General features: G+C 40.3%; 2 protein-coding genes across 2 annotated transcripts; both read right to left on the bottom strand.

Moving 5' to 3' along the window:
* Window positions 1–4,115: 4,115 nt before the first annotated feature.
* LOC116310510 (phospholipid phosphatase 1) lies at window positions 4,116–9,907 on the bottom strand. Its single transcript, XM_031727330.2, has 6 exons — window positions 9,444–9,907; window positions 6,455–6,606; window positions 6,075–6,355; window positions 5,745–5,802; window positions 5,466–5,642; window positions 4,116–5,186 (listed from the first exon to the last, which is right to left on the bottom strand). Exons 1-6 carry the CDS (start codon window positions 9,499–9,501, stop codon window positions 5,061–5,063), a joined length of 852 nt encoding a protein of 283 aa, XP_031583190.1. The 5' UTR covers window positions 9,502–9,907; the 3' UTR covers window positions 4,116–5,060.
* Window positions 9,908–14,126: 4,219 nt separating this feature from the next.
* On the bottom strand, window positions 14,127–25,642 carry csgalnact1b (chondroitin sulfate N-acetylgalactosaminyltransferase 1b). The gene is made up of 10 exons (XM_031727296.2): window positions 25,405–25,642; window positions 22,259–22,847; window positions 22,085–22,185; window positions 21,804–21,982; window positions 21,440–21,656; window positions 20,365–20,466; window positions 17,838–18,019; window positions 15,309–15,403; window positions 15,146–15,227; window positions 14,127–14,524 (listed from the first exon to the last, which is right to left on the bottom strand). Exons 2-10 carry the CDS (start codon window positions 22,619–22,621, stop codon window positions 14,244–14,246), a joined length of 1,602 nt encoding a protein of 533 aa, XP_031583156.1. The 5' UTR covers window positions 22,622–22,847; window positions 25,405–25,642; the 3' UTR covers window positions 14,127–14,243.
* Between the last annotated feature and the right edge of the window lie 956 nt (window positions 25,643–26,598).

The following is a 26,598-nucleotide window of genomic DNA, read 5'->3' as shown; positions in this document are numbered from 1 at the left end:
GCAAGTTAAAGATCTTCTGTACAAAGAAGTAGCCATATTTGAACATCCAGAAACACCACCATCTTTTCTGGGGCAAAACCTATTTAAAATGGACTGAGGCAAACTGGAAAACTGGTCAGGTGGATAAAAAATAAAATTCATTTTGGAAAACATAGACGCCACATCTAAACTGAAGCAAAGAGTCACCATCCAACTTATCAACTATCCAAAAACCTGCATCTCTGATGGTATCAGAGTGACCAGATATTCCTATTTATGTGGCTTGTACATACTAAAGAACAACTCAATAAGATATGCAGTTTTTATTGTTAAGTTAGATATAAACACCTCTCAGCGCTGTCCCACACAATTAGTGTTTTCCCCATAATCAGTCTGTTGGGATCTGGTCACACTGGATGGTTTTAGTGTTCATTAGTCCCAGCCTGCATATTTAGAGGGCACAATCGATGCTGAAAACTATGTATAGGTTTAGAGCAATATATGGACCCATCCAGATGATGTCGTTTTATTTGCATCTTTTAGCAGGACAATGCTAAACTGCATACTCTAGCAGCAGGGCTTCACTGTAGAACTGTAGGCAGGCTTAACAGGCTAAACTGGTCTGCCTGCAGACATCAGTTGACAACATGTGATGCACCATGAAACAAAAATATGACAAAGAACCCAGGACTGTTGAGCAGCTAGAATCCTGTGTCACACAGGAGTGGGACAGCTTTCCTCTCCCAAAAGTCCAGCAGCTGCTCTTCTCAGTTTCCAGACATTTCTGGACTGTTGTTAAAAGAAGAGGTGATGCTATGAGGGGTAAACACAGCCCTGTCGCAACTTTTTTGAGAGATGTTGCTGCCATCAAATTCAAAGTGTCCTTATTTTTCCTTTAAAATAGTACATTTTCTCAGTTTAAACTTTTTTTCTAGGTTTCATTGCAAATAAACTATGGGTTTATGATACTTGAAAATCATTGCATTATGTTTTTTAATTACATTTTATACAGTGTACCACCATTTCTGGAAGTGAGTTAGATTTTGTACTGATGGGGAAGTTAAAAAAAAAAAGTGCATACGTGAATACAAACCACCGCATACCATTTCTCATTCATAGATGTCTTTCCTGACACACCACTGCAAGTCCATTGTTGATAAGCTGCATTTTTCTCTTCCTCTCCTGGGTGGCCGTGTTTCTCTTTCACACTTCTCTGTTTGTCTCTCCTTAAACAGGAACAACATTGGACAAAAAGTACATTTTTTGCAGTTAAGAACTTTGTTGTCTTTTGGTTACTACATCAAAAACCAAAGTTTATCACAACTTTGGCTCTCATTATTCCTTCATTCTCTGTAGTTTTTTTTTCTTAGTTTGTTTATTCTTGGGGTTTTTTTCTTATCCACATAAATAAATTCTCCTGAATTTTTTAACTTACATAACATATTTTTTTCACTGACCGCTCTTAAAAAGTTGCCATTTCACATTGTGCTCTGAGTCGCTTGTTCCTCCAACAGCATCACTGCCTGGCAAGATATAGTGAGACATGTGACAAAGAGTGAATGGAGATGCTTCCAATAAGCACTATTGTTGATGTCAGTGTGACAAGAGAGATTAGGGTGACCAGATCTCAACAAACTAAATGTAGGACAAATCCAGTGTTTGTCTGGGACAAAGTTGGACATGTCAACAATGCTGGGCGGTAGACAAGTATATATTATTTGAATGCAACTTTTCCATCACTATTGTAAAGGAAATATAATAAGAATAATAGGAAGCTGAAGTTTGGTCTCATGCAATAGTCTATCTCTGGTGCCAGTCTTTGGGTTTCAGCAGGGATACATCCATTGCTTGGCATACCTTTTTTTGAGCTATATCCAACAATTGTAGCAAGTTTTAGCCGAATATGACACACACATATTTTATCATTACTACATACTGCTGCATCCTTTTATGTGTCATAGTTTCCATCATATTCACCATAATTTGCAAAGCTTGTGACTTTTTGGTAACTTCCCCTGATTGGCATAGCATTAGACAGGCTAACCTTAATTTGATTTTAATAAAAGCTTTCCCTCCACATGCACTGGGAAAATAAAAATGCAGTGCTGTCCCACATAAACTGGTCATCTTAAGAGAAATTTTAGGCAACCAAATCAGTCAAAAGTGAAGCTTTTATTCACCAGATACATATGAACTATCTATATATATTATTATTACTACTACTACTACTCATTATTTTACTTTAGCAGTCCTACATGCCAAAACTGTGAAACACCAAATCATAGTCCACCTAGAAAGCAAAGTGTGTCTCCAGTGTGCACAAAGGAGCAGTGTGCCCCTAAATCAAATTTGCTCTGCGGGGTTAGGAGTTTAGTCAATCGAGCAACAATAGTCAGTTGTCTCTGAATTTTTCATATCATCACATTCCTCAAAACTGCCAACATGTGTATGTTACTGTTTGTGAATATCCAAAATTATGTGGGAATTACGGAGTCTTTAACAGGAATTGAAACTGTATATTTGCACGTGAGGTGATTTTAGACATTCAGGAAGGAGGAAGTTTGTCTCTAAGTGGAAGTTAGAGACTGATCTGTGTACAAAATATAGTTATTAGACTGCATTAACACCCTATGAGACTGATTTGAGGTCAGGTTAGTATGTAGGTTTGTTTATGTCATCTACCCATTCTGCCATACTTGGAAATGAAAGCTAATATAAACTTCTCCAACCAGCAGTGATTATTCTATAACCATGGCTGGCAGAGTTCCATGGCAGTTACAATATAACCAGAGACACTATCAATGATCCTTTTAGAGGAACTTTGGTGTGAGTGACCTTTGGTGTGCTGGATCCACATCTTAGAGATTAAGCAAGTTGACAGAGCTTTGTTCAAATTACTTTATTGGACTATTAGCAGCAGGTTTGTTTTTTATTTAAATTGTTTGTGATAATTTGTAGTCATAGAATTTATATTTTCAGATAACTAAGCTGCTTGGTTGCGCTGGGAGGCTAATGCATCTCAAACCTTCTCATTGAGAGGGGAAGCCAGTGAGGAAAACAAAGCTGTCTATAAGGTAGAGATGCTAAAATGGCTTGTTTAGACAGGGGATAAACACGGGGCAAGGAATAAAGATCAGTTTGAACTGTGAATCCTGCAAAGCTGCTCAGTTAGTTACTTTTGGCTGCTCTCTTGTTTCCCTAACAGAGCACCACAGGAAATGGATCCACATGTTTGATTTGGCACAGATTTTATGTCACAACCCTTTCCTGAAACAGCCCTGCCATCTGGGCTTGGGACTGGTATTAGAATCACACCAGCTCGTGTCTACCTGAGGGTGGGTTTGTGTGTCCAATGGGTCTTGAACTGGAGTTCTTTTGCATGTATGATGAATCTGTTAACCACCACACAGAGTGTGTTAATGCGTTAAAACTCCAATTAGCCACAACTCTTTTGTCTAATTTGATAATTAACCAATAATTAACTAGTCTATAACTAATGGATGGGTGGAACCACATTTTAATTTGTTGTCCACTTTGACCTTACTTCCAGCAGAGACCTCTCCTGCTTTCATCTTCATTTAGAAATGTTTTTAGTTCACCACACAGAATCACAAATGTCCTTATGATGCAAACATACTGTAGTTGCTTTTGCATTGAGACTGCAGATTAAGATAATAGTTTAACAATTTCTTTAACTATTAGCAAGTGCATAAATCAGGTGATTTACCCTATTTAGGGTCAAAAACCAAAATTAAACAACTTTAGTACATCTGAGCTGATATTTGTGTGTTCTACTGCTATTACTGAGTGCTAAAGAACCAGCTAGCATGCAGGTAATTTAATCAGGTTAATGGGATTTCAACTCTAAAGAACATTCTTACCTCAGTCATTTGCAGCCACGGGTGACAAATGTGTAGTGATAGTCTCCCTGTTAGCATGCTTACTGGTGCTTACCCTATATATCCACATATCCATGACATCACTTGGAAAACAAGTATCCTTTGATAAAATCCTCTACATTTGCATACTTGGGGTTTAAAAGGTCACCTACACTGACTAAATGACAAGCCAAGCCAGTGTTTTGTATTAATTACTTTTTTTTTGTGCTTCCAAATCATCATCACTCTGTTCCTTCCCTCTTTTGCAGTCCTTTTATTTTCTCAAGACATGAAATTAGCTACTCTGCAGCAGCAAATTAGTCTACTTTTGTAAAATAAATAAATAAATTCACAAGTCACTAGTTACTTGCATTATATCTACCCTGTATTTTTGAACAGATAAGGCATAAAAGGAATAGCTTATTTTCTTTATATCAAAGTAGCAAAATGACATTTTCTTTATTATTTGTCTCATTTCTTCCCGGTATTGGAAACGGTACTTTTAAAAGCTTAAATGTGGACAGAAACATAAGCAATTTATACAATCTATAAAGAAACAAAAAAAAAATATGTCAATAAACTGTATTTTACATACATTAAATTATATTGGGGAAATTACTTAACAGCAGGTAGCAGCAAAACTCTAAGGCAAAAATAAACATAAGATACGCATAAGATTTCTCAGTTCACTCTATTTTAAGGGCAGTCTTGGTTTTTTCTTATTCACAGGTTTCAGGCCTCTAAACGCCTGCTTGCAGTGCACACACAGACACTCTTTATATTCTGGGCAAAAGGAATTCCATTCATTCATGATGGCAGCATTGGACCAATACGCAAGATTAACCACATTTCCAGAAGCTCACACTGTAAATTAAAACATAAAAATAACTTAAACCCAACATGCTGTGTTTTGTTTTACGGCTGCACAATAAACAGCATTATGTTGGATTTAACTAAAACTCGCCAGGAAGCCATGCTTCTTTTGCGATGCAAGCCTCGTCCTCTGTAGTGCATTTTCTTCCTGTGACCAAAGTTTCATGGCTACACCAGGTAGCAGCTAAAGCCTGCAGGCTGTTGCGATGGCTACTTCACGGTGTTCAAGACATGCACAAAAAAAACGGACAGCAATTTAAAAGAAATTCTGGAGTTCCATAGATTTAAAGGATAGAGGTCCCCACACTGTACTGTCTGTTGGGCCAGTGTTCAGTCAGTGGTGCCATAGTGGTTCCCATTGGAAGGGTTGTCCTGTAAACTGGCGTGTGAGGCTTCTTCCTCCTGCGTCACCACTGGCTCCACTGGCTGTGAAAAGAAGTTGGCGACACAGAAAACCTGCAGGAAACAAGAGAAAGTTAGTACTCTAGTATTGTAACTGTACTAGAAATATTTAAAGAAGAGCCAGGCTTCCACTTATTTCACCTTATCTTATGTGTTTGCTTGTTTAGTTTGTACATTTAACAGTTTTAACCTTAGTGTTTCTGTTGGTGAGCCAAGACATTTTTAAAATCCAAGTCGGGATCCTAAAGATGCCATTTTTTTGGAATTTTTCTAATTTTATAGCAGAGAAAAATTTATATAGAAGAAAAATTGCAATAATAAGATGAAACATACTGTTAGAACAGCCACTATCCCGCCCTGCAGAAGGCCAGCGAGCACATCACTCCAGTGATGTTTGTAATCCGACACCCGAGATAGACCCACATACACTGCTGTAGCAATCAGGAAGAACTGAATGGTGGGACGCAAAAGCCTCGCCCATTGTGACCTCAGCCTGGCTTGAATGTATAGCTACAGTAGCAAAAGAGAGAGCAAATACCAAAAATTTTAGCATTTTTATCTCACATTAACAACGCAATAAATCAGTTTGTATTAAAGACAATATATACTTACAACAAGGAACAGCATGCAGTACATAGAGAAGGATGAATGACCAGAGTAGAAGGACAGTCTACAACAAATAAACAAGAAATTAAAATTTAGAAAAAAAAAAAAAATCAGCCTTTTACGTTTTTGGTTTATAACAAAGTCCTTCTGTCATAATCACTGTCTAAAACTGTCCTGTTGTACACAGTAATTATTATCAATGTGGGTGTATTTCATATCTCACTTGTAAACAGCAAATGCTAAACAGTACAAAAAAAATCTAGGGCAAATCCACTGCAACAATCACACCACATTAAATCAAATATGTTTCATTTGGTTTGTGCTCAGGATCTTTACCTGGCTTCATCCACCATAAATTCATCCCCTCTGCAGGTGAAGTTCACGATGTATCCACCAGCTTTGCAGTTGATACGATCCCACACTGGGTTGCATACAGCCAGGAAGTTTGGCCTCAAACGACCAATGGAGTATTTGGCTATGTCCGTCAGAGACTGGCTGGCAGCAGCTCCAAACACGTAGCTCCCCAGAGCTTTGTAAACACATGAAATATACTTGGTCCCCAAAGACTGGTTCCTGACGCGCGACAGGTAAACAGAAAGGCACTCTCCACATACGATCTGAGGAAGAAGATCAAAAGTGGGGGGAAAAAATAGTCACACATGTTGACCAAAGGCAAAATAAAAAGCTTTGGTTGTAGAAGAATACTCCTGACTTACTACAATCAGTGTGAAGGGGATCATGACTCCTCCCAGCAGCTGGTAGGATATGGTGTCCTCTTTGAGCGGGTACGTGATGGACTCATCGTTACAGAAGAAACCCCGTTTGAAAGGGCTGTGTTTCGGGGTAAGGATAAAAAATGGAAGCCCAACTAAAAATAAAATGGAGCAAATGGATCAATTTCAGGTTTCAGCTCATCTTATGTCATTATTTTTTGCATCATACTGACACAGGGAGTGAAGAGGCAATGCTGCTGTTATACAATGCTTTAAAAAGTGTTATGATTCAGACACAGGAAACATGATCTGTCTAGATCACACAGACAATCTTTCTTCTCGAAGAGACACTTTCAACAGTTCTTCATTGTGAGATTTCCCTTTGTACTGCCCAGAAAAAGGGCATACTATTTCATAATTAACTGCCTGAGGCCTTGAATTACTGCAAAATCATTTTTCAAAAAGTAACCAGGCAAATCTGTGAATATACAGCAGGAAGACAATTTTTATTGGCATGTAAGTCACATGTTTAGCGTTAAACACTGAACCCATGATGTTAATCTGTACAGAGAACACCATAACATATGAAACGTGCTCTGACTTGTGTCGCTTGCGCATTCCCTTCTCCTGTGGTTTCTTTAGACATTACAAAACTGCACCGCCTCTTGGCTAAACTGAAAACAGTAATGCAATACGAGGCGTACTTCCAAACATGAAGACCGATGAGTCATTGGTATTGATGCTTTTAGGCTAAATGACCAAATATAGAGTCACTGAAGCACAAAGTAAATCGATTGCTGAGTTTTGAAATCCTGAATAAACTTGAACTTACCATTCAGGACATATGAGGTATAATCGTGCAGAAATTTTAATTACACAGATCAAACAAGAAAATAAGGAACCAGTTCATTAACCAGTTTGTTCATTTTCTGCCTTCTTTGTTGACACCAGGTTGAAATCTGTTTAAAAGTACAGTACAGTTTAAAAGTGTACTGTTTTGTTTTTGTTTTGGGTAGTTAGTACAAACATCTTAATCTTTGTCAGGGATTTATATCTCAGATTTTCATTTTGAAGAACTTAAGAATTAAATACCTGCTAGTACAAAGAGATACAAACAAGGATAAAGACAAGGAAACAGTTAAGAATTATTTAATGGCAAAAAACGTAGATTTAAGAGCCAGGCTGAGAGCAGTGAGTACATTTAGTCATGTGAAAAGCAACGGTGTCACAAGATTCTTTGTACCCCTGTGACAAAGTAAGTACACCTTATAGATCAAACTTGTAGAGGCTTATAGAACCACTGTTGGCAGCAATAACTTCAGCCAACATTGCTTCAGTTTATTGAAGTGTGCAGGCATTCGTTTATGCACAGCTCTCTTAAAGTCTCGCCACAACATCTTATTCAGGTAGAGATCTGGACTTCGACTGGGCCACTGCAACACCTTGACTCTTTTCTTTTTCAGCCTTTCTGTTGTAGAATTGATGCTGTGCCTGTGATCAGTGTCCTGTTGCATGACAAATGGCCTCGCTCCAAAACACAGACGTGTTTGCTGTCAACTCAATGACTGCAAAATGCCCAGGTCCTAGTGCCATATACTCTCCTGCTCAACCAGTCAGCTATACTGGCATCCCCACCATCATGAACTTTAGAGTTTAACATGCTAAATTAGACCTGGAGAGTCTATGAGTCTAAGCTCTTGGATTTTGGGAGAATTTTCACAGTTTGAACTAAAGGTTAATTTGTCAGAAGCTCCACTCCACTCCAAGACTTGCAATATGTCTACATACAGCTGATTGCTCCAGAGCAGCAGAACGACAAAACTTCTGCTTTTAAAGAGATGCTCAGACTTGCTGATGAGCGATTAATCAAGTGCATTTCACTAGCAGCACATGGCTGCTACATATCATTTTAATTCCGAGGAAGCAGGAAGGGTGTAGTTAGTTTTTCACAGGCCTGCATGTAGTCTAGATATATAAGACTATATATACACACATGCACCTTAGTGAAGTATGAGCATAATACACCATATGTTATTTCAGAGATAAACACTGTACATCTGTTTGTTTGATAGCTGTAAAAAAAAAAAAAAAACAAACAAACAAACTCTGTAATTAGTGCACAGAGTTGTTCAGTCCTACTTTTAAGACAGCATTCAAATGCTGTGTATACAATGATGCATCAGTAATAATGATCCAGTATCATTACTGCTTTGCATGGATGCTTTTACTGCAATGCACCTTAAATGCAGGTATTTCACTCATTTCACGTAAATAAATGGATTTAAATATTTCTTTCAATTATAAGTTCTGTTTAAGAATTAAAAACAAGGTAAAAATCAGAGACTCGGTTTTTCCAGTCTGACTGGTGCCAGCTCCAAAACGAAATAAGCAATGAGATGTACGACTCAGCATTGCACAGTTAACCACAAGACCCTGACTAAGCAGTGAAGCAGGAGTGCCTTGTAATCACAGGGAAGGGCTTGAGTGTCTGCCTGTATCTGTCCTTATCAAACACGGCAACTATCAAACTGAAGTGTGTCCCAGATACAAGGTTCAAGGCTTTTACAGATATCACTAAAACTTCAGTCATTGTCTTTTATTGCATGATTACCTCAGCACTCTCGGATCCCTTTCGCAGACGTGCACCAGCCTCTGTGCAATGATTACATTCCAAACAGTGGGCTAAAAATACGGCTTCGCTCGGGAAACACAAACAGGGTGGGACTTTATCGCCCTTTTTCCATCTTCCTGCCAGGCTACCTAAACATCAAGCCTTCCCATGAGCATTTACATGATACATATCCATGTCATTTGAATAGATTTGCTTTGACATCAACTTTATGTAACGCCTCTCTGACAGATCACTCCTTTAAATTCTGTTTGATGTAAAAACAAACCTTACGAAAACAAACTTTTTTGTTAGTTATTTGTATCCGATGAATAAACAGTTTAAAAGATGTGTTCAGGTTAGGACAGAATCGGATTTACATACCCAGGATAAGACACGCGACATCCAGCGCGATGAGAGGGATTCCCGTGGATTCAAACATGTTGCTCCTTCTTGTTTTTCTTGCTCTTCTTGCTCTGGGGGCTTCTGCCTTTAGATTAAATGGACCGTCCCGACTATCTCGGCTGCTGATCGGCCGTCGGCTGCTTTTTGGAGTGACGAGATGCAGCCTATCTGCTGCACATGTCTCGCTACTCAGTCCAGAAAATTAAAACACACCAGGGTCATTATCCTGGAACTGCCAAGGAGCTTCTAAATCTACCGGGGAGGTAAAATATACTCTGGGAGTTTTTAAAAAAGGAAGAAGAAGACACTTAACTAAAGGCTAAATCTAATCTAAAAACACCACCACACATGTGACGAGCCTCTCACCCTTTGAGCTGCTCACAAACCATCATAACTCAGCGGGATTTTTTCGGCTCATAATACCCTCCTGTCCCCAGATGAAATATTACCGGTGACGCTGTGACACAAGCGCCTCCCTCCAGTTGATTAAAGATGCCTTCACTGACAGCTGGGAAAAAATATGTAATTTCGCTTAATCCGCCATTTAGGCCTACCGATACATTAGAATCGAATTCGGCTATTTTAACGACAATTTAAGTGGATAATTAATCAGCATATAAATAATGTTTGTAATAATGTTTTCTCCCCTGCTGTTTTTAGGAGTTTTGAGGGGCTTGAGACCTAAATCGCAACAAAAACCAATAGAGCTGAAAGTTTGTTTAACCGGTTTTAGGGCTGTTTAATGCAAATTTGAAAAGTTCCAACTGGTGACAGGTTATTTACTTAATTAACAGGACGTCAAAAGAAGTAAAAATATACAGACAGGCCCAAACAGACTAAAGTCCTGTTAAGTTATCCTGTTAAGAAAACACCATGAGGAGTTTAGAATCTCTTTTTGCCCTTGGAAACAGTTTGATTTGAATTTCCGAAAGGTACTTGAAGGCAGCACTGAACGTGGAAGCGGTAATAGGAATCTTAGACCTATCGCGTGCCTGTGCTCTCTGCGCCAGTCATGGGCCGATACAGAGCTGCTCCTCCCTCAGGAGCTGTAATGAGGTTGCAACGCCACTGCTATTAATAGGAGAAAGCTTCCTTAGGCCTAATCGGTCAAACATATTGATCTGATGCAGCAGGGTGTATCCTCCTCTGTGGCGTTTAAGGGTCTGTGAGTAGACTCACCCTACTTCTCCCTTGATTTGGGATCTCAGTAAATCATTTTCCTGGTGAATTTACTGTTTCAGTCCTTAGTTTTTAGTATTCTTTACAGCATGATGTGCATTTCTTAAATTGTGGTCCCAAGACGAGTAAAACTGATCAGATTATGATTTCATGAACCAGCAGATGACCCTGTAATCACAGGGTCACCTGCTGCATCAGGAAGCTTCCTCGGGTTGTGTAGTGTGTAGCAAGCATTTGAAAGAGAACCAAAACACATTTCCTGTTGGATCAAAACATAGGAAATACTTCTTCCTCGAACATACAGCGTTGTACTGTTTGCCTTGCTTGGTGTTTTGGGGTTTTCTTGGAAAACTGCAGGGAGCTTAAGGGATAGTTTTTGGCTCTTCATTTCCCTTACTCAGTTTCAGGAGTTGGGGAGGACCCAGAACCAAAATTGCCACATAAATAGGAACTTCGCAAAGTTAAAATAGGCCTGTTCTGTTAAGTGACTAGAGGAGCGGAAAAAAGACTGCATATGTAACGTTAACATTCATGGGACAGTGGGAAGGAAAAAGCTCCCTTTAACAGCTCTGCTTCCATCAGAACCAGGCTGGGGGGGCAGGACAAAGACGCAATGTGGAAGACAGCCAGTGATTAATAATGACTCATGATTAAACGTAAAGAGGTGCATAAATACATAGTGAGTAAAAAAGGCGACTCCAGAGGAAACACTCAATGCGTCATGGGAATCCCCCAGCAGCCTAGACCTATTGCAGCATAACTAAGGGAGGATTCAGGGTCACCCGATCCAGCCCTAAATATAAGCTTTGTCAAAAAGGACAGTTTGAAGCCTAATCTTAAAAGTAGAGATGATGTCTGTCTCCTGAATCCAAACTAAAAGCTTGATATGGGAAAGGGGTCTGAAAGCGGAAAGCTCTGCCTCAGGCTCTACTTTTAAATACTCTAGGAACCACAAGCAAGCCCGCAGTGTGAGAGCAAAGTGCTGTAATTGGGTGATGCGGTACTATAAGGTCATTAAGATAAGATGGAGCCTGATTATTCAAGATCTGGTATGTGATAAGAAGGATTTTAAATCTTAATATGGATTTAACAGGGAGCCAATGAAGAGAAGCCAGTATAGGAGAAATATGCTCTCTCTTTCTAGTCCCTGTCAGTACTCTTACTGCAGCATTTTGGATTAACTGAAGGCTTTTCAGGGAGTTTTTAGGACATCCTGATAATAATGAATTACAGTCGTCCAGCCTAGAAGTAGTAAATGGATGAACTAGTTTTTCATTGTCATTCTGAAACAGGATTTCTCATTTTGGAGAAATGATACTGCGAAAATGGAAGAAAGCAGTCCTACATATTTGTTTAATATGTGCATTGAAGGACACTTCTGGGTCAAAAACGACTCCAAGATTCCTCACAGTGTTACTGGAATATCAATCTGTGTGGGATCATTTTCATTGTTTGCAGAGTTGTCCCTGTTTCCAGCAGTTTTGAAGTATATTTCTTTGGCAGTTTAATGTAATTTTTAAGTACCATCTGTATTTTGGTGCAAAGACTCACCTGACCGAACAAAATAAATCAGTCTGATTTTCACTACAGAGACCTTTTTTTTAAAGTCACATTCTGCTGAACTGTGCTCAGAACTAAAGCTTGGTAGTGTGAATTACTGCAAGCTGTGAAAAGTATCATTACACCCTAAGCCTTATTACACCTTAACCCTTTAAAAACCCACATATTTCAAACATTACCTGGACTTATTTTGTCATTTTGGCAAATTACAAAAAATTCTTATCTTTCAAGAAACATTAGAATTTTCTGTCTAGTCCAAAGTGATTGAGGAGTTGTGAATGCTTTGTGCCACCGTGATACACACAATATCCCTGTAAAGCATTAAAAATCATTTCCTAATTTCCTGGATGCTCCTTTACCTTAAAGATGAGGTGTTACAACCTCTCGCTTAAAAGTCCACGTGTGCAAGAGGTGCTACAAAAACCTCCACAAAACATTTATTTACAACTACTTTAAAATATCAAAGTAAGTAAACAAAGAAAAGGAAAACAGATAGACATCAGGGTCTCCAACAAGCAAGATCCCCCCACTCTTACTAGGAAGAAAAATACAATGTTTAAGCTCCCTGGTGGGCCACAGAACAGATTCAGTTTCATTTAATTTTATTCATATTTCACAACAGATTTGTTCCTTTTAACAGGAACAAATCACCAGCAGAACCAGGCTCAGGGAGTGGCAGCCATTTCCTGTGACTGGTTGGGGGTGGGAGGGGTGAGACAGGATAAAAGACACACTTTGGAAAAGAGCCGGAGATTAATAACAGCTAATGATTAAATGCAGAGCACTGTGAAAAAGGTAAGTGAAACTGCAGAAAACCCTTATAAACCCTTATAAACCTTTTTCCCCAACATATAGGCAAGTTTGGCTAAACAGAGCAGAACAGGTCTGACAAGTTTCCCATGGTTCAGCTTTTAAGATCACGTGAAGTTCACACTGACCAGCACTATTCCTGCAACCACACAACACAGAATGCTGTTCAGCTGTGGCAATAAGGTGCGGCAAATGAGGACCAGAGAAAGAGCAGATCTGTTTCATGAACAGGCCACAGAGATCAGTGGTTATAGCACCAGGGCCTTTGGATCTGACCGTAAGCACACGGGGCCATTACTGGATATGACAGCAGTCTGCAGTATATATTTCTTTCATAGACTTCGTGGATTCTCATATTTGTTTTGGGGGGTTTTTCTCCCTCAGTCAGGTTAAGTTGCCTATAATTTATCTTAATACTATTTGTGATATATTTCACATTTTGGTTTCCCTGTTTTGCAAAACATTTGATAAAATAAAATGTTTTGATCTGTCAAACCTGTTTAACTAGCGACACTCTTAATTACAGTGATCCCCAAACCCCGTTTTTCCTTTTTTTCTTTCCTTTTACGATGGTTAAGTAAGAAAGATCAGAAAAAAGATCAGAAGAAAGTGGCAAAGCACCTTAAAGTTGTTTGCCAAACTCAAAAAATCGAGAGAGAAAAAAGATGGAGAGAAAAATGAAATATCTCAAACAAAGACACAGTTAATGCTGGCAGTTCCGCTTGTGCTGCAGGGCAGCAGTTTAGGTTACTGGTTGAGCAGGTGCCCATATGCCATAGAGTGGGCTGGGTCTGACCAGCACACATATCCTGCATGTCTTCCCCAGGTCGCTCTCCTGTCTACTCTTTACTGCTGAACTGTCAAATAAAGGCTGAAAAGCCCAAAAATAAATCTTAAGAGAGAATCTATAGAAGTGTTTTATTGGTACTAATAATAATTAAATTTTTGATTTTTTCTTTAAAAAACTCAAATAAAACATGTGATTCCAGTTCTTTATCTCCTTTCAACAAACAGATGCTTTTTGTCATCGCGTTTTTTCCTGAAGAAACTTACAGTAACCACAATGAAAGAAACTTATTACATAAGGAAAAAAACACACAGGAGACAAGCAGATAAGATGTCTCAGTTTTATCAGCACAAAACATAACATGAATCTCATCATGAACTCATCACAAAAACATCCTCTTTATCAGTGAATGATAATGTTTTTATTATATAAACTAACTTCTCTCATAAGGTTCCTTGTTTCATCTGTTTCTGAGCGTGAACCTGAATCTCTTGTTTGAAGAAGAGCTCCCCCAGCTGGCTGTGCGAAGCTTCGCTCATGGCTTTTGTCTGCATACACATCTTGTACTTGTCTGGAGGAAGCTCATCTGCACAGCTCTTCTCGTGCCACAGATGGAAAAGGCTGCGCGTTGGAAAGCGAATCACCATCAGCTTACTGTGAAGGTACTTCCTGTACAGGTGCACGTCCTCCAGGCCCCAACCTTTGATGCTGCGATCAAAACCACCTGACAGGAGATAAAATCCAAGGCTAGATTAAATCAAGAAGTTGCTACTAATTTGTCTTCTACTGCCCATCACTACATGTGTTTTTTAACAGCTAAATCAACCACAATTTAAAGCAGATCTGAAGCTGACTAGTCAACTAACTGGTTAATCAGGTATAGTTCAGTTTTGGTTATTTTAACATAAATGAAAAGCAGTTAAGCTCCTCAGCAGATTATATGTATAAGAAATATCTAACCTAAAATATCTAACCCCTTTTTCTAACATTCTATACAAGTGAACTTGACATTTTCGCTATTTTACTATGTAAAAAACTCTGGTTTGCTATCTTATAATGCTCCACTGCCCGAGGCTTTCTGTATTACTGTGTGCATTCACTTAAAACACAAAAAAATCAAAGTCATTTGGTAGTAAAAAGGGAATAATTATAACTTTAAAATAAATAACTGAAAGATAAGAATTAACACATTAACAAAAACATTTTGCAGGGGTTTCTTGTGAATAAATTTGAGGGATTTTGTTAACCCTTTATATTTGCCTAAAAAAAAGGCTTATCTTAAGTTGAGCAGTAACATTTAACTTTATTGTGTTTCTTCACATGAAATTAATAAATCTGTCTTTACCTATGTTGATGAAATCAGACCTGTACTGGCATGTCATGCCGAACCCAAAGTCACGCCAGAATCCACTCTCCTTCCTTATCACCTGAGGGAAGAGGAGCAGCCAGAAATCACCCCAGGATGATATTTGCTGTAACTGAGCTGTGTGTGTGTTGTATTAACCTACCAGCTGCTGCTGAAGTGAAGGCAGGAGCGTCTGATTTCTGTAGATGATAGATGGGTTGTACTGGCTGAAGAGCACTGGGTAGTACACTCTCTTACCTACAAGAACAGTTTAAACAGACACACTGAATCCTGTGACAGGTTACTTTGAAACATTTAGAGTCATTTAATGTGCATTTTATATAGTATAGAGTATTACAAAAGTAATCTATTTTAAATAGTCTCATATAAATATTACCTTGAACTCAAACAATGAATTTTCTGCACTCTGTATGGAAATAAATAGATGTTTTTTCTTGAAGTGGCTCATAATTTTAAAACTGACCATCTGTAAAGAGATAATTAAGTAATCCTAATTATATAACAATCTTTTCATAATTTGATCTGCTTTAATAATTGTAATATAGTACTAATAGTAATATTACAAATAATATAATATTTCTTAGTAATCTGATTGTGCAGCCTTTTACCATCCATCGCCGAACGTGTCACACTTCTACAAACAAAAAACAGGAAGTGTAAAACACTAATAAAACAATGATTTTAATATTTCACCTAATGATTCAAGCTGTAGCATACACATTTTCTATTTTTAACACTTGGTGACCAGTGGGTCTCTCTCACTCTCTCAGTTTTTTGCTGTAAAAAAAACTTTGGCAGTGAGGGGAGAGATGGATTTTTCTTTACTGGCAGCAACAAAGGATTTCATTGGAGTGAAATAACTAAGAACTGTGTGGTTGGTATGGGAAGCGATAACCAGCAAGCCTGAACAAAGAAATGAAAGAACACCCTTTCCAGAGAATCACACTTCAGTGCTATAATAAGAGACTGCTAACAAACTTCCAGAAATATCAGAAATGCCACAAAGACTGGGACAAAGTCTAAAAAGTTTCATATTTCTCAAAGCAGACATGAGTTCTGCTACCCCCAAAAATGACAGTAATGACTATTCATCAATCATTTATTTACTTAAAGTTAACACCCATATAAGCTGACACTTACTTACACGGTGGATTTTAAAAAAAATGACATTTTGCCAGCAGAGCTTATGAATCTTTAAAGGACAACATTTGTAAATCTTGTCCTTATTAGCCAAATCGATAAAAACCTTTTTTTAATTTCAAACCTATTTACCTTAACCTGTTTATTGCCTCTTCTTCTTTGATAGCTGTGCCCATGTGATTTTTCAGAACAGACAGTGCAGACACCTGTAGCATGCTAGCTCTGGCAGATGCCTGTTCAGTGGAGCTGGGCCATAATTTATGAGGCCAGGGCCGTGCTGCTCGTTGCATAGCAGCAAGAGCAGATGTGACACTGAATCTCCATCAGCTAATAATCACACACCAGGAGGTGTTAAAGATACTGATAGAAATTAGAATTTGATGTTGTTGGCTGACACAGTACAGTAACAATTTATTTTTTGGATTCAGCCACAATAATTTACCTATATTCTGTCCAAAAATGCAAGATATTCTTTTTACCTGCTCAACAGAGCAAATTATTGAAGTGTCACATGGCGCAGGTAAGCTTTTTGGAGACAGAAATTTGCTAACAGTGGCAAAAAGTGTCCCAGTAAGACTAAAAATGAAGCTCATGCATAAGTTCAATAAGGAGGATCCGTAATCACTCATCTGCCGGCTTTCCTGGGCATTAGGCCCCGTGTCTCTGTGTCTTTACTTTAATACCACTTTCCTACACTGTCAGGCTCAATACTGGCATCATTACTCCAGTCCAGTCATCTTCTTGTTCATCTTCTTTGAGTCAATCAGCCTCTACTCTCCCTGGCTTAAATCTGTGCTCACTGCTATCATCCCCACCAGATTCTCATGCAACCCACCTCCTCCCCATCTCCACCTCGCAGACACCTCAGTCAGAGCTCCATCCAAGCCTCACTCTTCATCTTCACCACCACCAGCAGCTAGACTCCAGGAGAGCCTGTGCTAAATCCTAGCACTGCTGGGATTCTGTGAGATGAGGTGAGAGACCTGATTCTTAGATGATGGGTCATTTAAGTCTAATCACCAAATACATTAATTAATTTCTCTGTCTTAGTAGTCAAAGAAGTGTGAAGTTTCAAGGGGAAATTCATTTTTAAATATTAATATGAGTCAGTAAACCTTTTGTCCGATTTGACTTGTGATTCTGTACATGCAGTTTTGTAAGTGGAGCTAAATAAGTGCCCCGAGGCATTTCAAGGTGGCTGTCGGGTGACAGGTCTTCCCGTTTGCATAAAATTCAATGTAACCATTGTAAGTAGCACCTGTGGTTTACCTTATATGAGAAATTACTACTCTGCCCTTGAAAATGTTTACAGTTTATATTGCATGTTGATGACTTTACAGACCAGCTCAAAGGAAAGCGCTCCCCTTCAGCCTGAGATCTAATCAACCACAATATTTAATAACATCCACGGAACTGATTTTATCTGCTCCATCAGCTGTAGTTTCTCATTAAGCTATTTTATTCGTAATTGCAGGAACCACTTGGGGGGGTTAGAACTTATATCAATGATTTACGCAGCCTGAACTCTCACCAGGTTCTGCATTGAGACGACAGGAAGTTAAGAAATGGGCTGTAAAGTGAATGTCAACATCACAGAAGAAGAGCAGAATGTTCTGGCTGCGCCTCCAAGCCCTGGCACCCACGTCTAAGCCCCGGCCGCGAGAAAACTCCTCATTCAGCTGGATCAACGTGAAGCTCCTGAACCGAGTCTCTCTGAGGGGAAAGCCGGAAAAAGAAAACAGGAGGACTTTCATGGATGTTTGATTACACGAGTAGTCTTAATATTTCTGTTTTCATTTTTTAATGTGAGAGTGAAAAGGCTTTCCAAAAACAACCAGCCTGCAGATATATATATGTACAAGCTGTGATGATAACAACACAATAGCCTGCACAACCACAGCATGTGTGTATCCCTGGAGGTGCAGAAGCCTCACAGGACTTTTTGTTTGCCTGCAGCCGTTAAACACTCGTGCCCGAGCACAGACACATTTCTTAAGACTGAAGAGACAACAGGAGGCATTCCCCCCCCCTCTGTCCCCTTCTGGCCACCTGTGCCTCAATTTTATTTCACAACTTAGACATCCACATTATTCACACTCTCATAACACACACACACATATATATATATATATATATAGGGCCTTGAGGGTGACCACGTTAACGGCGTCCAGAGGACGGTCTGTGTATTCAACCCTACCTCTGGCGCCGGTGCCGACCTCTCAATTTTAAATCCATGTAGACATTGAGGGTTCTCGGGAGGGGCCGTGCTAACACCTGCTGCTCTCTGGCAGCAGCACCATGCCCTCCCTTGTTTTAAATGCACTTTAGAACAACACGCAGCAACACTACACATGAGCGGGAGGAGGGAGGTATGGGGTCTTCACACACCCCGTTCTCTACTAGCCATCGGGGCGGGGGGCTGGGAGGAGGTGTTGGCTGTCCGATTGGCCTCCCTGCTGCTGCGGAGCCTGGGGCGGTCTGCTTGCCTCCACCCCGGGGAAAGGGTCACATCTCTTGGGTCTGGTGCCGTTTCCTCTGGGGGGGAGGTACCTGGACCCAGGGCATAGAGTATGTTTGGGGAGTATGATTGTGTGTACATGTCTATGTATGTCTATCCCTACGTTGGGTGAGTGCTGAGTGTTTGTATATGTGTGCATGAGGGTGGGAAAGCATGTTTATGTCTGTGTGTGCCTGTTTGTCTGTGTCTATATGTCAGGTCGGGTCTTAGACTCCACCTCCCTGGGTACTCCCAGGCCCTCCAAGTGTGGAGGCCTATCTCCCCTCACCACACTCCCTGCTGGTAACTGATGCCCTCAGGGGTTGGTGCATTGGTGGTTCTTGGTGTCCGGGCTGGGCGCTCAGGTATGCACCAGCTCACTCCCGGTGGCTACTTGGCGGGGCCTGGTGCCTGTCGCTCGGTCAGGCCTCTTCCGGGCAAAGGGGCCCTCGGGCCTCCGGCCTCGGGCCTGCAACTCGGTTCACTCTGGCACAGCTGGCTGCCGGCAGAGCGGGCGGGCACGCCGGTGCAGCCCCTCTGGCTTCTGCTCCGTGGCTACTGGGTGACCCCTCGTCTGGGGATCTCCTCAGCCCTTCCCAGGAAGGTGGCACGGATGCCCCTCTGGTGGTACTCCTTGGGCTCTCGCACTCTGCGGCCTCTGGATGTCTGGAGCCTGGATCTCCTCCATGCCTGCTTCATGCCCTGGGGACGGGGCTATGGGCCTCCACACCCTCTAGCAGACCGTTACATGGGGAAACCTTTTGTATACAAGCGCGTTGATCCACACAGGTGTGCACACGGGTGTTCACTGTTCGTGACATAAACTACACCTTTCTTAGCTGCTACTTCAAAGCACATTGTGCGCTGTCTGTCCCTGCGTGCTGCACAACAACTTTCAATATTTAGTATTTACTGCTGTTCACACTCAGCTAGATTAACGTGATGGTGTTGTGTTTAGTATGTTGCTTTGTTTTTGTTTGGGGTTTTTGCTTGTCTTCTCTTCTTTTCTCTCAACAGGTGATCCAGGATTTTTTTTTTTTTTCTCTTTGTCTTTGTAAGTGCCCTTTCTCACTGTCCCTTTTCCTTCTGTTTTTCTTTTCCTTCCTCTCTTTCTTTCTCCCTTTCCTATCCCCCGTCATGTCTGTCCCATCTGTAACAACTGAAAATAAAATAAATAATAACAACAAAGTTTGATCAAATGGACCAATACGGCAATGCCATGATGATCCATTTGGCAAAATAAATCCATTTGGTATCCTTGTTGGTCTTCAGACAACAATTCTGACAGCTTAAGAACCAAATGGGACAGGCAAAACAAAAAAAACAAAAAAGAGACAACAGGAGTTTAATATTTTTCTTGCAAGTACACATTATCATGAGGGTCATAAATCTGTAGAATCTCGTCCTCACAATTTCACTATAACTGATTGATGCAAAAATCTCCAACTCCTGCAAATTTAAGCGTTGTAGACAACTCTGGACTTATCTGCAAGCGATCATTATGAGACATGAGATATTAGAAATTAGATGATGAGTGAACTAAGAAATGGCTTGTACCTACCTAGTGGTCTGGTCCAGCACAGCTTTTACCTTGTCTATCTGATCTCGACCAAAGTAGACAACGGTGAGATGAACCCTGCCGTCCTGCTGGATGCATACTTCTCTAAATGAAACAGAGATATGAACAAATGTGGGAAAACTTCAATGAAACAGAGAGCTGAAAATGACCTTTTTTAAAATTAGGGCCCTCTTTAAATCTGTGCATTGTCTCCTTACTAAGAGGCAATGAGTTTTATTGGTTTCCAGATGTATCTCCAGATGTCTGTGCTGGGATCAGATGTACAGCAAAAATCCCCCACTGTGGGTAGCTGTGGGGCTGAGGCCAGGGCAAACCCAGACTTATTCCAGGTTGTCAATGGAAAATTGTACTTAGTAGTCAGTATAAGCTTTTAATGATATAAGTTTGCATATGATAGAATACTGTATGTTGACCTTTTGATGACTTAGACTGTTGTCCACTACAAGACTGTTTTATAAATTCTTTCTCACAGCGATAATAGCTGAACAAGCAGGAAGAGGAGAGCTGGACACTTTTATCTGCGCTCTCTAACAAGAAGAAGGGCTGCGTCCTTCTGAATCTCACAACACACACGCATACATCTGAACCACTCTTATCTTCACTCCCTACGCACTAACATTCCTCTGCCTATGAATAGACGTATTCACTGTTGTATTACTTTTGTATATAAATAAAGACAAGTGCAAGAACAGAGCGCGCATCACAGGGCCCCCACTCTGGTGTGAGCGTTCTGTGACCGCCCTTGTATACAAGTGAAAAACAGCGTCTGTGTGTGTTTCTACCCTTAGACTCTTAGCTGAAGAAGCGTCTTTAGAATAAATCTCTTGACACAGGTGGACCCCAAGTTGGTGTCTAAACACAAGGCCCACAGCAGTTTTGCCCTTTGGGGCCCTTATATGGGTTTTCTATGGCCAAGCCCACTGTGGCCCTGGAACCAGCATGAAATGTGGAGCAACTCCTCACCACATTTCAGAGCAGTACTGGGGTCTTTCCACTGTGGCCCCATGTGGAGTATGTTTACTGGGTGCCTGTTTGTTAACTTACTTCTAAATGTTACCTGAAGTTTTTGATGAATTGTTTGAATGTGTCCACCCTCTTCGACAGAGGTACGATGATGTTGATGATGATGCTTTGCGTGTTCACAATTTCGCTCTTCACTTTCATCACGGGGCCAAAAGGCCTGAAGAGTACAAGCTGCGTGAAGTCCTGTGGACTGTCACCTTTAAACGTCAGCTCGTAAATGCTTCCTCTGTCCCGCTCTGTGCGAGTCAGCCCTGCAATGGAGAAGAAAGCATCACGATATGCATCCTGTTTTATTGGGCCACTATTTTCCTACAATTTCTTAGCTCTCTGCAAACAAATTTATGCAGTGTATGAAGCTGTGTGTACAACATGAATGAATAACCTGAGGTGTTTTTCACCTTGGATAAAGTCTGAAGGGGAGAATGTGTGTTTTCTCCTGATGTTGTCAGTATGATGCTCGGGTCCATTCAGGACATGCAGAGCTGTTTCCACAGTCCCTATCAGCTCATCTCTGCGGTCTTTTCTCACAGGCCTCTCTGCTGGATGTCTGGTCAGCCCTGTTTCCAGCTGGTACACGCTGGATGACAAAACAAAACCCCACTTAACAGCCAACATAAGGTAAGATTTAACAGCTACACAGCGCTCCTGGGGGCTCCTGCTGCTCCGCTGTCCCACTTACCTCTGCAGGGTGAAAGTGTCAAAAGGAATTAGTGCATATTCGCTGGGCAGCTTCACACCTGAGTTCACCTCTGCCTGGTTCAGCTGGGAGCGGAAGAACTCCTGGAGGACATCATGTAGCATTTACTACTACATGTACAATGTCACACAAAATGTATTTATTTTCTTGTCCTACCTTCAGATCAGACTGTGTTGGGGTTTTGTGCAGACTCTCCAAACCCTGAGGTAGGATCCCTTTGATTTTAGCTTTATCCAGAGACTCCTGAAGCTGCTGCGTCCTCTCCTGCAGAGCTTCCTTCAGCTGGGCTATTTGCTTTGTCAGGCTGTTGATATAATGTCTGTGAGAGTCTTCCCTCTCCTGCAGTAAAGCCATGTACCTCTCCTTACTGGTGGCACTTCCAGACCATAGCAAAGACTGATGGCTGCTGTGAGATACAGGTTTGCAGGCCAGGAGATACAGCAGCAGCACGCAACAGCAGAGGGTCAGCACAATGAGGCCAACACGGGCCACCAGGGCCATCAGCCAACGTTTGAACATGGTGGATTGTCTTTTAAGGAAATCCTAAACACTTAAGGCTAAAGATGCACCTACGAAAAGACAAGTGACCCATTGTTCCTAAAGATAAATTAAAACATGTGGCTTTTAGTCCTCCTGTTTTCTTGTGATGTCCCCTTCTTTCATATCCTCAGATAGCATCTTGGCACGTGGTTTGGATGGTCATTTGTTTTCAACAAATCTGTTTGTCTTGAAGTGCTGAAAATCACTAAAATGAAAAATATACCACTTTAAGTTGTTGTTCTCAATCACTTAGGCTATTTAGAGTAACAGGAGGTAGACCTAGAGATGGCAAAGTTGATGTTGAAAATGCTAGGATTTTTACTGGGAGTGATCAGGATCGACAGGATTACAAATGTGCATATCAGAGGATCAGCTCAGGTTGAGCGGTTTGGAGGCAAAGTTAGAGACGCAAGGCTGAGATGGACTGGATATGTGCAGAGGAGGAAAAGGGGATATGTTGGATAAAGGATGTTGAAGACGGAGCTGCCGGGTAGGAGGAAAAAAGGAAGATAACAGAAAAATTTCATAGATGTAGTGAAACAGGACATGCAGAGGCCTGACGTGACAGAGGAAGATGCTATAGACGGGGTTAGATACAGGCAGATGACCTGCTGTGATGACCTCTGATTGGGCCAGTCAAAGAAGAAGAAGAGGTCTGTACATGAACCTTCATTAGTGGTTGTGAACATACAAAGGTTCCAGTTTCTTCCTATAATACAGAAATCTGTCTGTGTGTTTGCTTCTTTGGCCATTAACTCATCTTACTTGATCAGAACTTGAACAGCTAAACTTGGCACACAAGTACATCTTAACCCTCTGACGGTCCTTATCGATATGAAATGTTATGATGCCATCATATTGCCTTGCAACCACCTAGCCATCGGATAAAATTACCTGTTTTTTTACCTTTATGCATCTGCAACAACTCATGAAAACATCTTATCATTTTAATTTAATGGCCAGCACCACAAAAAGGCCAAACAACACTGTAACATGGCCATGTACAGGTTTCATCTACAGCTGCCATCACAGCTCTGTGAAGCAGTGCCAGGAGTTAACTAACATTCAAAGGCCAACATGCTGACTGACGTGTAACACCATATAAAGTACAACTAATGCTAGGGAAGGAGAAAATACTAGTTTTAAGATAAGCTGAAGTTCTTTTTTTTTTTTTTTGCCAGTCCCGTTTGGTTCTTTTGCCATCAGAATTATTGTCTAAAGGCGAAGAAAGATGCCCAACGGATTTACTTTACCAAATGGACCATCCCAGCCTTGCCGTAATGGTCTATTTGATTCACCTTTTATTGTTTATTTTATTTTTTTTTATTTTCACTTGCTAGATACGGGACAGACTTGAATGAGGAAAAGAAAAGGGAGAAAGAAAGAGGGGGGAAAAACAGCGGAGAAGAGGGACGGGGATAAAGGGCAAAAAACAAAAAACAACAAAATAAGCAGACAAAAAATACATATATCAATCACCTGGATCACCTGTTGAGAAAGAAAAAAGAAAACAAGCAGAAGAAAACGAGAGCAATAGAATAAACAACATCACGATGATATATGGGAATATAACAGTAAATACTAAATATTAAACATTATTGTGCAGCACGTAAGATCGACAGCACACAGTGTGCTTTGAGGTAGGAGCCAAAAAGGGTGTAGTTTGTGTGTGTGAAGCTGAAGTTCACCAAAGTTAATGCAGCTGAATACGAAGGCCAACGCCAGCATGAAACATGCAGCAACAGATCCTCGAACAAAGTTGCCATCAGAAAATTGGGAAAAAACAATCCTCCTAATGACCTTTGACATCTAAGGGGATTGTTGAAGGTTGAAGTGTCTTATAAAATAAGATGTATTTTATGTAAATATGATGTATTTTATACCCCTAGCCTAGAGTTGGTTAGAGGTATAAAGAAAATCTGTGCGTGTAAAACATCAAAGCAAACACAGGTCTAAGGAGGCAGATTGTGTACCTCTGGACAAACCTGTGCCAGCAGCAGATAAACTAGACAAAAAACAAGTCGATAGATAAAAAAAAAAATTTTTTTTTTAAAAAAAAGAAAAAGCACCAAAAGAAACTGAGATAAAATCATGAAGGAAAACCTTGATGCTTTTATCTTCAGTGCGAGTTTTTGTTACTCGTCCACAGCACGTGGCCTCGTTTCATTGCTGTTGGACTGCTGGTTAGATTTAGTTTGGTTGCTGTAAAACGCAGAGAAAGAGAAATACTCTGACCTGACTGCCACAACCCCTGAAAGTGGGAAGTGACAGAAACAAGCATTTCTCTGTGTGTTTCTCTCCACCCTATGTGTGTGTGTGTGTGTGTGCTGCCATAATCAGTTTATTCACAGCACAGTTGGCTCTTTATAACTCAGGTAGAAGCTGATTTTATGAAAGACGCTTATGTTTGCACGTCCATCCAGGCGCTATGTGTTAAGATACATGTAGGTATGAGATCATAATATGTTGACCTTTAGAAACTGTGTATAATTAATACAAGTAATTACAATTTAAAAAGTTTACTATCACACTTCCATTTAAAATCAGTATTACAGTCATGCCTTTAATCTCTTTCTCTTAATGCTTCTATAAAAGTCTTTCATCTGTTTCACATAAAGCTTTCATCCACCTTCTGGCAGTAAATAAATCATTACATTTATAACTAACACATTGAAATGTGACCTTAAAGCAAAGTTTTCACTATAAATCTGTATAAATCTGCAATTAAAGACAAAAAAAAAAGATCAAAGAAATGCACTCACCTTCTGCTGAAGGGAAGTTATGATAGGGTGTCCATTGTCCTAAACAGCTTGTCTCCTTTACTTTAAAGATGTGTGGAGACATTAAAACATCTCCCTGCCCTACCAAAAAAAGAGGACTGAAGTGCCTTCACAACTGAACTGAGCACCTCCTCTCTCCGTTCCTCTTTCCTCGTAGTCTCCACCTTTTTCCAGCACCTCCTTCTCTCTTTTTCTCTTCTTCCCTTTCCCCTTTTATTACTTTTCATACTTCTACTTGCCCTACAAGATCTCACACCATCTGCCTTCATCCTTAATTCCCTTTCAGTTCTTCCCAGGCTCCGCTCCACCCTTAAGACTACTTAGAAGGCAAACAGAGTAAAGAATGCCATTCAGAGTTCGATGCTCTGCCACCTGCAAGCTGCTGTGAGGGAAGCAGCTAGGTACCCATCCGGTCCCACCATTAGGATGGGGTCTTGCACATTTAATGAGACACTGTACAGATGGTCCTTGTTTTCATTCAGCTGTCATCTCCTGAGGTCAGACTCCTTAGTGGCTTGAAGTTCGCTGTTTCGTTACTGCTCATGGATTTTCTTTCTAAGTGCAGTTACTTCAATTTGGTATTTAAGTATTGTCTTTTTTCATCAATATTTTAAATAGTGTTTCTGAAATTTCCATTATTGTAATCTAAGTAAAATTAAACTCAGGCACAGAATAGATGGGAATGAGTCTTGTTACATTATCTGATTCACTGCTTTTAATTCATCCTATCCAAACACCTTCTTTAGTCACACTTTTCTGGATTTGGAACTCCTGAAAAAAACTCTTAAACACACTTTTGTTCATACTTTTTTGCATCTTCTTATTCTTTTTGTTTTTGTCCTTCATCGTAAAGCAGTCTCATGGGTGCACACTCATGGAATATCAAGCAAATCATTCCGTATAAACATACGTTGCCTGTTTCAGTGCATACTGCTTAGAATTAACTGAAATTTGCTTTGTACTGAGTTTTGATCATCTTGGAGTCTCGGAGACAGAGTCAAAGTCTAAAAAAGATTCAGGAAAAACTATCTGCATGGCTAGATGTCACTGCAAGCTGGTGAGAAACATAAATTGGTTGTTATTTGTGCTATTTGACGTTTAAAATCCAAAGTCTCACTAAATTATAACAACAATTGTTTGTGAAATGTAAGTCTAATATTAACGAAACAATCAACA

This window comes from Oreochromis aureus, linkage group 12, assembly GCF_013358895.1.
Source record: "Oreochromis aureus strain Israel breed Guangdong linkage group 12, ZZ_aureus, whole genome shotgun sequence".
Classification (NCBI taxonomy): Eukaryota; Metazoa; Chordata; class Actinopteri; order Cichliformes; family Cichlidae; genus Oreochromis; species Oreochromis aureus.
This window is presented reverse-complemented; position numbering and strand designations above follow the sequence as displayed.